Raw genomic sequence first — 14,832 nt, 5'->3', positions numbered from 1 at the left:
TAGAAAGAAAGGCTGCGCTCTAGAAGAGCTTACACTCTGGTAGAGGATCAGAGGTGTGCATAACTATTAATAATTATAATGTAAAAATATTTCAGACATTTTTGCAGCACTTTATCACTTTTAAAGTGCTTTTATGCGCTTTTATTTACTCCTTGAAGCTCAAGTGTGTGGCTCCATTCTCCATTTTGTACCCGGAGAAACCGAAGTTTAGCCAGAGCCAATGAAGGACTTGCTCTAGGTCATTAGGTGGTGTAAGCTGTGGTTTTGGAACCCAGGGAATCCAAGCCAGGGTGACTTTTGCCTCCACATTCACTGTGTTTTTCCACTGTCACTGGTGTGCAGTGGTGCGCAGGGGGGATGCTAGTTTCCACCTGGGGACTGGAGAACACGAGAGAAAGATGAGGCCACTTAGTGACCTGGCGGGGTGAGCATAGCACTGGTTATGTAGGGAATGGCTGAAAGGGATTTGAAGGAAAGGAAGACGAGCTGGGCAGGAAGAGATCATTCTTCACCATTCTAAACACACTAAAACAACCTGTTACTCTGAGAAGTCTCTTGTCCTAGATATTTTCATTATCTTTTTTCTTGTATTTATTCATTCATTTAACAAATGCATTTAGGGTACATTATTATGTATAAGGCATTGGATTAATCAACGTGAGGGTTATAAGACTCGGGGTGGCTTCACTTGAGGGTCTCATCGTAGTCCAGATGAAAGACAACATCCCAACTAATCAAAGGAGAATGAATATTTCTGGGTTCAAGTTCTGAGTGTCCAGCGAAAGAGATCATGGGCATATCATGTCGCCTCTTAGTCTCAGTTGGTTCATTTTTCTTTAAGGAATCTAACATTTACTTCACAGAACCGTTTTAAGGATTAAATTTGATGATGACTATGAGAACACTTTACTCAACTCCTGGCATATTGAAGGGGCTCAGTAAATTGTCCATATTAACGGCTCCACACACTGTCTGAAGGACCGCTAAAGTCCTTGATTGAGAGGCCCCATGTGGTCTGGTTGGCCAAATTTAAACTCTTCCTAGATCCCAGTCGTTCATCAGTCGCCCTGCCTCCAGATCGAATCTCTCTCACGTGCACCTTTGTAGCCCTGTGAGCTATCCAAGTGCAGAGCTGGTGTAGTCCAGTGGTCCAGAGCAGGGGTGGGTCAGTTCTGACTCTGCTCGGTCACACTGGCAGTGTACCTCACTTTGTGCCCCAGTTTGATCATCCATATATGGAATTAGTAATAGTTTATTCCTAATAGTTTTGTTGTTGTATTTAAAATGATTAACTCAAAAGGGCTTGGGGGCAGTGTTGATACAAAGTGCTGCTATTTTTAACTCTAATTACTATCTGGTTACCATCTCACGGTGCCACTCCCCTGCTTCTAGGCCTGCAGTATGGCTCCCTGTCATCTTCATTCTTCTCTTTGGAGTCTGCCAGTTTATCTCATCACTCATCTCTCTCTTACTTATGTTTGCCTTCTAGTGACACAGAACTGCTCTTAACCCCTTAACCCACCTCTAGGATTTTTTTGGCTATAGTTTTCACCTAAAAGCCCTTTGTCTTGCTAATGCATTCTCTAGGACTGGTTTTTCCACCTTTTAAGATTCTTGAGGTCCCTATCTAATTGTGCAATGTTTTGCACATAGTCTTTATCATTGCCGTTACCTTGCTGGGTTGCCGTTTTCTGTTTGTATCTGTCTCCCCTGCTTTTGACTGAGAGCTCATGAGAGAAGGGCTGAGTTTTAATTGGCTTTGCATTCTCAGCATGTTCTTGACGCAAGATAGACTCTCAGTATTTGCTGATAAATGAATTAGAAGAGGAACTTTACCCGTGTTAAATACATTATCATGTTGTCAAAATTATTTTTCAGTTAGCTAGAGGGAGCAAAATTCATCCTATTTGTGATGAAATTTTGAGGAAGGGTAGGTCAACCTGAAGACTGGCCTGGCCTTACCTGATAGGAAGCCCTTTGTCAACATAGGGCACAGGGAGGGCCTGGGATTGGACAAGAACCATGGCAAACCCACAGTACCATTTGCCTCTGGTGGACTTGGCAGTTTCAGTCATTTCTTTGCGAAGGCAGAAGTTCTATATTTAGCCGAGTGATAGTAATATCAACTATTTGGTATTTGATAGCGTTTTTTCTAATGGTTGAAAAGATTTTTTTCCTCATTATTTTGACACTATTGTATCGTACTGAAAAAAGTCAACACTCTCTGGTTGTGGATGTGTGATGTAACATTTTTCTCGTTGGTTCTCTGAATTGCCTAGATTTTAGTAAAATGAGCGATAAATATATAGCATGTGCATTAAATAAAGCATATTTCTAGAGTACAATAAATCAATACCATTTTGGTTGATTGAGAATGCATGGGAAAAGGTAACATGGGCCCCAAAGAATGTATGGTTTGTTTATTTACTTTAAGAACTTGAAATAAAATGTGATGTCTCAGTTTTCTATCTAAAGCATATCTGTGGTCCTTTAGGGGCCTGTAATTTCATTTGATAAACACATAATGGTGTCTTATGAGTATTTGTTTGTCTTGTCTGTTGCTTTTAGTTTTACATCCCACATATGAGTGAAATCATATAGTTCTCAACTTTATCTGCCTAACTTACTTCACTTAGTATGATAATCTCAAGATCCATCCATGTTGTCACAAATGGCAGTATTTCATCTTTTCTTATGGCTGAGTAATATTCCATTGTATATATGTACCACAAACAAAAACTCATAGATATAGACAACAGTTTAGTGGTTGCCAGAGGGGAGGTGGTAGGAGAGGGTAAAGGGGGACAAATATGTGGTGCTAGAAAGAGAATTGACTTTGAGTGGTGAATATACAATGCCATATATAGATGATCTATTATAGAATTGTACACTTGAAACCTTTATCATTTTACTAACCAGTGACACGCCAATAAATTTAATTTAAAAAAAGACATAAAATCCCGTCCTGTGCCCCCTCCCCACCACACACACACCAAAAAAAAAAAAAGAAAAAGAAAAATCCACATAACAGTGAGCTGCATTTTAAGGCCTTTTTTCCCCCCCATTATGCCCTGCAGCTTTGCCCTGTCAGATGAAGCGTACAGATCCCTGCGAGATCAAGATAAAGACCAGTGTATTCTCATTACCGGGGAAAGCGGAGCAGGAAAAACAGGTAAGGCCACCCCTGGACAACCTCACTTTTCTCCACGAGAAGGTAAATGTTGCGCGGAATGACGCGTGACCATAGCACAGAGGGCATGTGTGGCCCATTAGCGTGAAACTACTCAGGGCCACTGAGGGCTCCTTCGCGGGAGGCGGCTGATGAGGATCACAGAACGTTCTCTGGGAAAGACTTAACTCATCTCTCATGTGGAGAAACAGGGAAACTGTCACAGACTTCTAACCAATGTGGGAGTCTGTTTCTGGATTCTAGACCTTTCCAGTCCAGTCCCTGGGGTCTTCCTTCTTACCTTTCTCCTGGGACACCGAGGCCTGTGAGGTCTCACCATTTCCCTAAGGAATGCCAAATTATTTGGGCTTTGGGAGGCCATAGCCATAGCTCCTCTCTGCTAAAAAGTGAGGGAAGGCACCAGGAAAATGCTGAATTTCACTCGAGAGAAGTTTTCCTCTGAAACTTAAAGAATTGAGATTTTTGTATATATTTTTAGATGGGTTGGCCACCTCCCTATTAAACAAACCCCCAAATGGAGGGATTATGCTTTCTCTCTTGTGCTTTTAATGGAACAATTTGTATGATTGATGGTCTTGAGTGAGAAAGTGATGGTACACATGATGCCCAGCTCCCTGGAAAAGATTCAAAAGAGTTGCACTCCCTGAGTCCAAACTTTATAGGGTAAAACTGCTATTGTCAGTGGGTTTCTTTGATGGAACTGATGTGTCCTTCAAGGAGGAAGATGGTATTTTCATGGCCATTTCATCTGTAAAATGTTTTGGTTTTTTTTAAAAATGAAAGTAGAGTTGGCATGCAATAGTATATTAGTTTCGGGTATACAACATAGTGATTCTACATTCATATACCTTACGATGTGATTACTTCAGTATGTCTAGTAACCATCTATTACCACACACAGTAATTATGTTATTACTGACTATATTCCCTGTGCTGTACGTTACATCCCTGTGACTTATTTACAAAATGTTTTTGTTTTATAGGTAAGACTCTGATAATTGGTAATTCCTTCTCGTTTCCCAAAGTGGAATTTAATTGTTTCCACTTTCCTTGGCTATTTAATTGTCAGATTAATAACTTTGATTTCCCAATAATCGAGAAGAATACACCCCCATGGATATTTCAGTGAACTGACTGAATCCATTTTGTTCCTGAGCCCTCAGTAAAATTTGTGCCTTTAAAGTTTCACTATCTGCTCTGGAATGGCTTTTCTTTCTACACTAGTTCCTTCTGCCACTTTCTTTAGGAGTATCTCTTCCCTACCCCGAAATGTAGCTAAAGAAAAAGTGGTTGGATAAGCGTGTCCAGCTCCCTTCCTAGAGCCTTTTGGAGACATAGTACGCTGTTTCTTTGGAAGGTTGTGCAGGTTCTAGTATCTGGATGGGCAGAAATAGAGGGAAAAAACTGGTATGTAAGAATCTAAAGTAACAGAAAGTATAGTCACATATATTTGGAAGCGATTTGAGTTATAGACCATCTAGTATAGGGTCCTACCAAGGGACAGCCAGACTCCTTTGGTCGTGATGGAGGGCGCACTGCTTTGTGAGGCAGCCTACTGAATTTTTCATATAGGTTTGGCTAACAAAAGTTCTTCCTTGCCTAGGGTTGAATTCTGCCTCTACCCATGATTCTTATCTCGGCAATCTGGAACCTTACCAAATTAGTCTACCTTTTCTTCTACTGCACAATCACTTAGTTATTTGAAGTAATCTGTCCCATCTTCTTAGGGCTAAAAAATCCCTTTTCTCAAAAATTTTTCATGTGATTAACATTCACTGATTCATTCATCAAGGAAATAATTCCCGAGTACCTATTAGGTGAAAGGTACTGTACGAGGTACTAGTGATACATCAGTGAGCCAGACACCATTTCTGTCTTTATCAAGTTTATAGTTTAGTAGAGAAGATAAACACTAGCTCTACACTATATATGCATATAAATCTACATGTATGCATGTATACATGCAATTTATATGCAAAACATTAAGTGTGGTGAAGGAAAAGTACAGGGTGCTTATAAGAACATATTAACAGGAGGATCAAATCTCATTCATATATCTCTCACTGTCATGGTCATATTATTCTGGAATCATCCCAATTTCATTTTTCTCTTTACCCTCCTACCCAAACTTCCTAATCTCAATAAATAGGACCACTAGTCAACCTAGTTTCTCAAGCTAGAAGTATAAGACCCATCCTTGATTTTTTTTTTCCCTTTCTTGTGTCTCCCACATGAAATCCATTTCCTAATCCTGTCAGTCCTACCTCTAGAATATATCTCTTGCCAAGACATTTCTTTGTGTCCACATGGTGATTCTAGTCCAACCTACCAACCATTATTTCCCTTGAGGGCTATTTGTAGCTCTATCTAGCTGGTCTCTCCCTTTCCCCTTACGCTGCCTGTAATCCCTTTTCAGAGACACTAGAATGCTCTGTAAACATGAAAACTGGATGATAACGTTGGCATTATTGAGATATAATTGATATAACTGTGTAAGTTTAAGGTAGACAATGTAATGGTTTGATAATACGCGTATGTATATATTGTGAAATGCTTCCCACAATAAGGGTAATTAACACATCCTTCTCCTCACATACTTGGCTCTGTGTGTATGTGAGAACATTTTTTTTTAATTAAAGTTTATTGGGGTGAATTGTTAGTAAAGGTATATAGATTTCAGGTGTACAATTCTGTATTACATCATCTGTAAATCACATTGTGTGTTCACCACCCAGAGTCAGTTCTTCTTCCATCACCACTTTTCAGATTTACTCTTAGCAACTTTTAATTATATACAAAATAAAAGCCAAACTTAGTGGGCTTGTTATATAAGGTTCTGCGTGCTCTAGTTCCTACCTATTTCTTCCCCTTCCCCTTATGCTTTTCTTACCTTCAATAATTGCTGCTCATGTTACTTTTCATTAAAAGTCTTAACTCTCTAGTGTATGTAGGCAGTGTTTTATTGTTTAGAGTTTCCCATCATTCATCTGACTCTCTGGGTATAGGCTCTTACCTGTATTTCCTCAAACATTTGTGATATCTTTGGCTGTTCAGAACTCTTTTTCCCAGTAGGAACTTTCAGAGGATGTTGGTGTCTTGGGAGAAAGTTTTTGCCCCTATTCTTGTCACAGACCAATTCTTTCTTATGAAACAGAATTAATTTTTAGAAGCAGTATAGCTTTTTGATTGTTTCCCACTGAACCGATGAAAATGGTAACAAGGCAAGTTAAAAACTATGTCCCTTGACAAAAGACATTTGTATGGGTGGTGTATCTCATGCCACCTACCCCTACCCCAATCCTTTTGACTGTATCTGCAAGCTTATTCACTTCACATACCTTTTTTTCCCCCCACTTAACATGGGGGGAGGAAGAGATGAAAATATTCCTAAGCCTATTAATTTTTTTAGGTTTTTACTCATTCTTCATCATAAGTAAAGATACTATTTTTGAGGGTCTGATTGTATCAATTGGTTCCTACGTGAGTCACCAGAAGTGGGTTATGGTCACTGGTACGATTAGTCTTGGCCAATTCCTCATCTCCTCTTGGAACATGCATTCCAAGAAGACAGCATATCCACTAATTAGCCATGTCAGTATATGACCTCTCCTTCTCAGAGAGTGCAAACAGCATTGCTTCCTCAGGAGCGAGATTCCAGCTCCTGGAGGGCTCATGTATTTCCTTACTGAAAAACTGAGTGGAAGTTGCTGGTACTGTTGCACAGCATTTGCGTCCATCCTTTTCTGAGAAAAAACAAAAAAAACCCACCTCATTCCTCCGGTAGAAATCTTGTAGTATGGAGTTCATTCTTTCTGTAGTTTTCTCTTCTCTTGATATTTCTCTACTTAATGACTTGTCCTGTTGGTTTCAATGTCCTAGTCACCACTTGAAATCCTTTTCTCCCTACCATCTTCCCCGGATTTAGTCCTTCTTAGGATCCCTTTGCCCTCTGTCATAAGCTGGAGAATGGATGCTTCTGAGGGCTGCCCCCTTTTCCGCCAGTGGGCCATTCTATTTACAATATCCAAGGTTTGGTGCTGCTTCAGGCAGGAAACTAGAGGAGGGTTCCATCAACACCTTGGAGCAGCGCTTCTCAAACCTTCCACTGTGAAGTACTAGGTTCCCTTCCTTCCACAAATCTGTTACAGATCGATACCAGAAAAATGAAATAAAAGAAGACATAAGGAGTTCAATCTCTAACTTTTGTTTTACTTTCAGCAGACTAAATAAACTATGAAATTGCTACAAAAATTTCTAAAAGCCTACTCTTCCGTGTAGAATGGTAACAGTCCACAGACCAACCAACTTTGAGTAGTGCCAGTGCTCGGACCATTCCTTGAGTATCACTGCCTATAGGTCATTTGAAGTATTTGTCTTTTGTCTGAGGTACTGTGATTCCTAGATCTCGCGATGCTACTACAGTTGTCCATCGTCATCAGGAGATGGATACTACTCCTGAGAGCTGCTATTTTTAAATATCCACTCAACTGTATTCTTGTAGCTGCTAAGCCCTTCCTTTTCATTTATAGATCCCAATAACATCTCTTTCTTCTCTGTCTCCCCAGACATTGAGTGTTTTGCTCACTTGTTCCTATCTTTTTCTACTTTTCTTTCATTTTTGAAAACTGTGTACAAAAGTTGTTTCAAATTTTATTATGGTTTTAATTGTATTAGACCATAAATTTGAGTATTACATAGAATTTATGTGTTCTTTAATGTTTTTTTTTATATGGAGATTACTCATGGTAGCATAAAATGATGGACAATGCTATACAGATGGCAGCAGTATAGTGTGAGGGTTTTGGAGAGAGGGTTTAATCTCATTTCTGTGGGGAAGAGGTAGGCCAGGCCATTTTGAGATGTCACGTTGTCTTACTCACCAAAATTGTTTTTGAGTACATGTAGTTATTAAAAATTTTGTGTTTACAAATAAATGAAAGAGAATGAGAACTAACATTTATTGAGGGCCCAGAATGTGCTATGTACTTTTCATGTAGTATTTCTTTTCAATAAGAATTTTTACTTACTAGCATATTCAGAATCACCATGTGGTATCAGAGGACTTACTTTATAAGAAGTAATTAAGTAATTAATCATTTGAACTTAAACTAGGTTGTAAGCCCCCCTTGGGAGGTGATGATATTACTGGTTTTAAACATTGGAGACCCTTTTACGCTGCAGGGTTATATAACGTGGGCACCCAGGGAGCGCGGTGTGAACTCTTTGAGTTCTTTGGGGGCTTATTTAATCCATTACTACTATGCTAAATAAAAAATTCATCATGCCTCACAATAGTGCCCAAGTGTTTCTAGGCAGTGAACTCAACAGTTTACTGCTGTGAACGCAAATAGATTTGTAACCATTCAAGCCCTGATGAGGGCAGGGAGGCAGAACTTGAGGGAACCATCATAACTACATTTTTCCAAGGACATCAGAATAAATCTGTGGGCCTGAGAAGATGATCCTGATGTAAGAAAACATTATAAATTATTTGGTTTCTAATTTTACAGTTACATCAGTTTCTAGGAACTCTTCAGCCATCTGCTTAAAAGAGTTTTGAAGCCGGCGTTACTCATTAAGATCTTTAGTTCTGAACCCCAAGTGACCTTGTATGACTTTACATCTGCGATAGACCTCTGACTCTGTCAGTGACAGAGATGTCATTGACTCACCTTAGTCTAAGCATTAGTGACATGCACAGCTTTTGATACCTTGGTTGTAAGCACCATCCTTTTATCTTCATGGTTGCAAAAGGCTTCCATTCAAATGTTTGTTTTTCCCTTCTCATTCACCTACTGCTATTTCACAATACTTTCTTTCATAAAAAATACTATTATAATTATATGATTATGTAATAATTACATAATATATATATCATTCACAACCTAGAAGAAGGTATCAAGGAATACAGAGTTAAATTAGTTATTCTTAATAGGAATTTAAAACCCCCAGAATCATAAACTATCATCTATAACCCCTTTCCTTTTTTGTGGAAATGAATTCTGATCTAGATATTCTGATCTAGTGGTATTTCGTCACAGGCCATTTGTCTATTAGTGAAAACTATCTGTTAAATCCTAGAGGTTTTACCATTTTCTAGTGAGAAGAGATTTTGACTTCAAAGACTTCATATTTTGTCTGTCTTACTATTGATGAATTTTAGGATTGAAGTTACATTCAAACCTGTATAGAAATTTACATATGTAAAGTGTTTATGAGTTAGAGAAAATGATGAACTAAGAATTGATTTAAGCAGTGCTGTTACATTATGTCTTTTTCTTTTCTTTTTTGGCATCACATCCCCATGACTTATTTTATACCTGGAAATTTGTTCTTTTTAATCCTCTTCCCCTTTTGCCAATTTTAAATGCCAGTGTTCTTATGTCTAAAATGGCAGTGCTTTTCAAAATGTTGAGTACACGTGAAGAATATACTTTTTTGTCTCAAATAGAATCATTTTATATTTTTACAATATGCATGAAAGACATTGTCATTGAGAATATGATTATTGGATTAATGTATTCACAGTCTTTTCAAAAGTATTGTTTTGAAAAATGCTTACAATTTTATGCTGTGATTATCAAGTTGGTCTTTACAATAGTCAGCATAATTCAAAAACTAGGCTTGGGAATATGGAGGATGATAGTTATTGATTCTTCTCAGAAATATAATATTTTTCATTCATAGATGTTATTATATAATATTTTGATTCGGATAAATATCTAATCATTTGAATAAAGGTCCAAAGTTATTTGAACTTTAGTACAGAAGAACCACAAGGAAATAAAGCAGAAAGCTTTATGAGATAAGTGTTATTTCCTGTTTCCAGCATGGTGAAATATCGTGACAACAGTCCTTTAAACTATGTTGGGCTTTGCAATTTACCCTTACTGCTTTATTTATTTCTCTAAAGAAGTAAATATCTTGTGAACTACTTAAGTTAAAGATCAAGTACGTCAGGAAAATAAGAGTTGTCTCTTTTAGACAATGGGACTTTGTTTGAAGAAGATTGCTCTTAATCCTGGCTTCCAAAAATAAATTATTAAAATGAGCCCAGGATAAGAATTCCTCAACATAGTTAAGAATCTGAACACTAACACTTTATAACAACTTAGAAATAAGTATCCTTGAACTATATTTAAAAATTACATCTGAATTTGAATTAGTTAAGTAAATTGTAAAGTTAGTAAAAGTGATTCCTAATTTCAATGCAAGTCAACCCATTTTTATATCTCAGTAGATACTGTAGGTTTATATACAGTTTAACAGCCAGATGATGTAAGTCAAATCCAAAGTCTAAAAGATCGGCTCCTAGTGCCATTTTAAAATAGAATTGACACTGAGAGGACTTCATTCCATTTCATGCTGTCCATTAACAAGTCTCTGAGAGGCCAAATTAATTCTAGCAGCCACCGGAGAGTTCTGATTCTTGATTGATCTCAGCACCCTCTTCCCGGCCCTGCCAATGCATTTTGTACCTCGAGTCCATCCTGGACCAGAAAAAGATTTCCAGAGAATTAGGTGTGGTCATGATCTAAAGTTTGAGGCTACAATGAGTTCTATATTCACTGCAATAAACAAATAGCTTGTCCTGGATTTTTAGTACTTTTTGTCAGTTTACCTAAAAGAAAACTTAACCTTTCATCTAAACTGTGTGTGTGTGTGCGCGCGCGCGCGCGTATTTGCTGCTATGTGGGACAGTTACGGTATTTTGCCTATAAATGCTTTCAGTCTACTAATAATAAAATGGGTAGAAAGAGAGTTCAAAAATTCATGTCAAGAAGGAAGAATATATATATGTGAGGGTGTAGATGGGGATGGGGAACAAAAAACGCTGCTGAGAATACAGGACTAAGAGAAAGAAAGCCTGGAGGTGAGTTGCTTCAGAGGCCAACTGCAGAGTTGGAATATGAGGGTGATTCAGGAGAGTTGGCCCAGGGGTGAAGGCCAGATACCACAGGATGTCAGAAGTTGGCAGGGAGGGCAGCCTCACCTGAACTTGTAGGCCAGAAAGCCTAGAAAGAAAATACCCTGAAGTGACTCGAAGAAGAGTTTCAGTTTGGACTGGTGGGTGGAGGGAAATGTGGCACCAAGAAGTCAAATAAAAAGTAATATCATATAAACTCTTTGTCCATAACTGAAGCCAGTTCAGCCTGAACTGAGTCTGGGAGTATGTACATATAATCTACCAGCTTTTATATAAACCCTGAGAGCAATGGAAAGTGTAACTCGGGAACTTTACACAATGGAGGTGTTAAGGGACATTGCCCTTTGGGGGAAGGGTATTGCAAAGATGAAAAGATTGAAACGGTAGAAATAGCCATCACAGACCACCAGAGAGTGTATTTGGACCATTGCATTACCCAGAAAGCAAATTGAAGGAAGACCTGACTCCAACCATTGAAGGAAGCGCCCATCCTCCCAGGGGACCACAGTTCCCAGGGCTCCATGAGATCATTTACTGCCTTGATACTTTATTTGTTTGTACTCCAGAAGCAGTCATCATAGGCATTGAGAACTTATGTGACCCGCATAGATTCTTGGTGTCCATTGGCTCCTGTTAGTCACTTTTGGTTGCTCAAAAGCCCTAAAGTAGGTGTTGGGCAGTGTGCCCAAGGTGGCATTCCGGTGATTCATTTATGATTTCTTCATTGGTGGGGAATAGGGCTGGAAGCCACCTGCAGGTCTCCGCGAGAGAAGTGGCAGTGTTGAGATTTACCCCTTATACTCAAAGGCAGAGTTACTGTCACTTACACCTGGGGAAGGCACTCCTGCGCCCAGTGCCACCAGTGCAGAGACCTGAGAGAAAGCACTATTTGGGGAGATTGGTTTCCTTACCTAGACTGCTCAAATGAACGCAGATGTTTTATTCAGCCAACATTTAATAGTGGAACATTTCCCACATCCTCATTCTGGAATATTAGAACTAGGACAGCTCAACGCGAAAGATTCCATGGCAAATACATTTGGGAAATGCAGCATTCTAGATCCTTTCCCAGAGTTCCACAGTGCACATGGTCCTCCGAGAAGCCTTTTAAAAAAGAAACCTGTTTTACTTCATCTAACTCACTGTGCGCCCCAAATTCATTTAACTTTAGACCTCATTTTTTCCTGAATACTTATTAATATTCCTTGGAACTCAGTATTAAAAGGATTAGATTTTAGAAGGCAGTTGCTGGTAGGGGACACAAACTGCTGATAGACACAGAAAAGGATGAAACTACCAAAAACAAATTTTGTCCAACTTGGACCTAAGAATTTTTTGTATGAGCTAAGAATTCATTGTGTACCTCAGGTAGCCTGCTTCTTTTAGCATCTTACCTTTCAGAGTTACCAGTAAAGGCTGTGTAAACAACAGTGCCCTCAAAGGGCTACATTTCTTGTTATCAAATCCTGACATTAGCTGCTAAGTGGTTTTTATTTTATTTTTTATTTATTTAGCTGCAAAGTTTTTTAATCGAGTTGAAGAATAATTAATTTAGTCTAATTGTGAGCACACCAGTTTGATAGAAAATATTTTTGAGGACAACAATTCTTTAAAAATTCAAAAATATATTTGGTAAAAATACCCAAGTTACCAAGTTATTTTTGGCTTGAGTCATCTGTGTATAATATAGTAATTGTATATAAATGATGGCTTTAAGAAGATAGTTCTCCTGAGATTTTGTTGGCTATGTTACTTAGCAAATTTTTTTAGCAACTGGTGATAACCTTTAAGCACAATTCCTATTACTGTGTTTCCTTGAAAATAAGACTTAGCCGGACCATCAGCTCTAATGCATCTTTTGGAGCAAAAATCAATATTAGACCCGGTATTATATTATATTGTATTGTATTGTATTGTATTGTATTGTATTGAATTGTATTATATTATATTACATTACATTATATTTTATATTATGTTAATATAAGACCGGGTCTTATATTAATTTTTGCTCCAAAAGATGCATTAGAGCTGATAGTCCGGCTAGGTCTTATTTTCGGGGAAACGCAGTGTATCTGAATTAATGACATATCATTGAGCAGAAAAGACAACTGTTTTAAAATAATTCCAAAACATTATTTACTCTCAGGTATAAAGGCATTTGAAAACACTATTAGTGGATGTTCTACCCACTCCACAATTTCCTTCCTCCAAAAATAAAAATAAAAAATTTCTGTTTCATTTATTAATATGGCTTGTTTCATCCACAGAGGCCAGCAAGCTTGTCATGTCCTACGTAGCAGCTGTTTGTGGAAAAGGAGCAGAAGTTAATCAAGTCAAAGAACAGCTTTTACAGTCCAACCCAGTCCTGGAAGGTAGGCTTTCTGTGTACATTGGGTCGGTGTGACTTGAAGTGTAGGTCCAGTTTTCCAGGCAGTGCAGATACCTGGTGTGCTGGGAGGTGGGCTGGGAGGGAAGAGGAAGGAAGAGATTCAGGCCCAGACCTGCCAAGCAAATGAGCTGTATCCTAAGAACTCTCGGCTTTAGTGCTTAAAGGAGGGAACAGTTTACTCATATAAAAGGAGCTTTCCCACTTAAATTATTTTTTCCCTTTCAGTTTTTATTTGAATCACTTAAATTTTGCTTACAAGTTACAACTAATACTTGCATTTGACTTAATGGCTAAGAAAAACTTGGTGGAAAAGAGCAATGTGAGTGAGTGTAGTGCTATTTTATTAACATCATTCAGGATAAACCATATGGCTGCCTATTTCGGTTGTCAGGGAAACCAAGGTTATGCCAGAGAAACATTTAAGAGCCAGTGTTTTCAGGACCACAGAAAGCCTAAACCTGACTGTAGAGCTCAAATTCTATGGTTGGCCACCATCTGTATTAGCTCTGGCTGCCATAACAAAATACCATAGACTGGGTGGCTTAAATAACAGAAATTTATTATCTCACACTTCTGGAGGCTCCGAAGTCCAAGATCAAGGTTCTGGCAAGGTAGTTTTTCCTTCTGAGTCCTCTTGGCTTGGAGGCAGCTGCTGTGTGCTCACATGACCTCTTTGTGCATGGTGGTGGTGGTGGTGGTGGTGGGAGCTTGGCCGGCTCATGACCTCATCTAACTCTAATTGCCTGCCAAAGGCCCCATCTTCAAATAGCTTCACCTTGGGGTTAGGGTTTTAACATAGGAATTTGTGGAGGGGAGCACAAACATTTAGTCCATAATACCATCAGGAAAAAAAAGCCCGAGGTGAGTCCCGAATGCCACTGAGGTTGGCATAAACCATCACTAGAAACCATCCTATACTTTGGAAACTGACTCAAAGTCTTTCCTTATTGATGACAAGCCCTCAACGTTGCTTTGTATTGTAAGCATGTCTTTATTGTCATTTAACATAGTTGGTGGGATAGACTCAACCTCAGCACTATTGACGTTTTGGCTGGATAAGTCTTTGCTGTGGAGAGCTGATTTGTGCACTGTAGAATGTTTGGCAGCATCCCTTCCCTGACCCACGAGGTGCTAGTAGTACCCCTGTCCTGGGTTGTTACCATTGAAAATGTCTCTGGGTATTGCCACATGTCCTTGTGAGGTCAAAACCACTCATGATGAGAATCTCTGGTCTAGAAGAATAGTTTGGTTCAACCCTTTATTCGGAGTTCATGGTAGGTCAAGATTTAACATGGATTAAAGCAGAACTGCTTCGGGGTGGGGGAT

The 14,832-nt window shown here is 38.8% G+C and overlaps 1 protein-coding gene across 4 annotated transcripts in view; it reads left to right on the top strand.

The window, feature by feature from the left end:
- The window catches only part of MYO1B (myosin IB), a 171,668-nt gene that overhangs the window by 75,539 nt on the left and 81,297 nt on the right, over window positions 1–14,832 (top strand). For all 4 annotated transcript variants that reach the window (XM_033112280.1, XM_033112276.1, XM_033112279.1 and 1 more), the window contains exons 4-5: window positions 3,078–3,172; window positions 13,385–13,489. In XM_033112280.1, the coding sequence (XP_032968171.1) occupies window positions 3,078–3,172; window positions 13,385–13,489 (200 nt within the window). The remainder of the gene's footprint in view (window positions 1–3,077; window positions 3,173–13,384; window positions 13,490–14,832) is intronic.

This window comes from Rhinolophus ferrumequinum, chromosome 8 (genome assembly GCF_004115265.2).
Source record: "Rhinolophus ferrumequinum isolate MPI-CBG mRhiFer1 chromosome 8, mRhiFer1_v1.p, whole genome shotgun sequence".
Taxonomy (NCBI): Eukaryota; Metazoa; Chordata; class Mammalia; order Chiroptera; family Rhinolophidae; genus Rhinolophus; species Rhinolophus ferrumequinum.
Note: the sequence above shows the minus strand (reverse complement) of the source record. Positions and strands in the feature narration are given on the sequence as shown.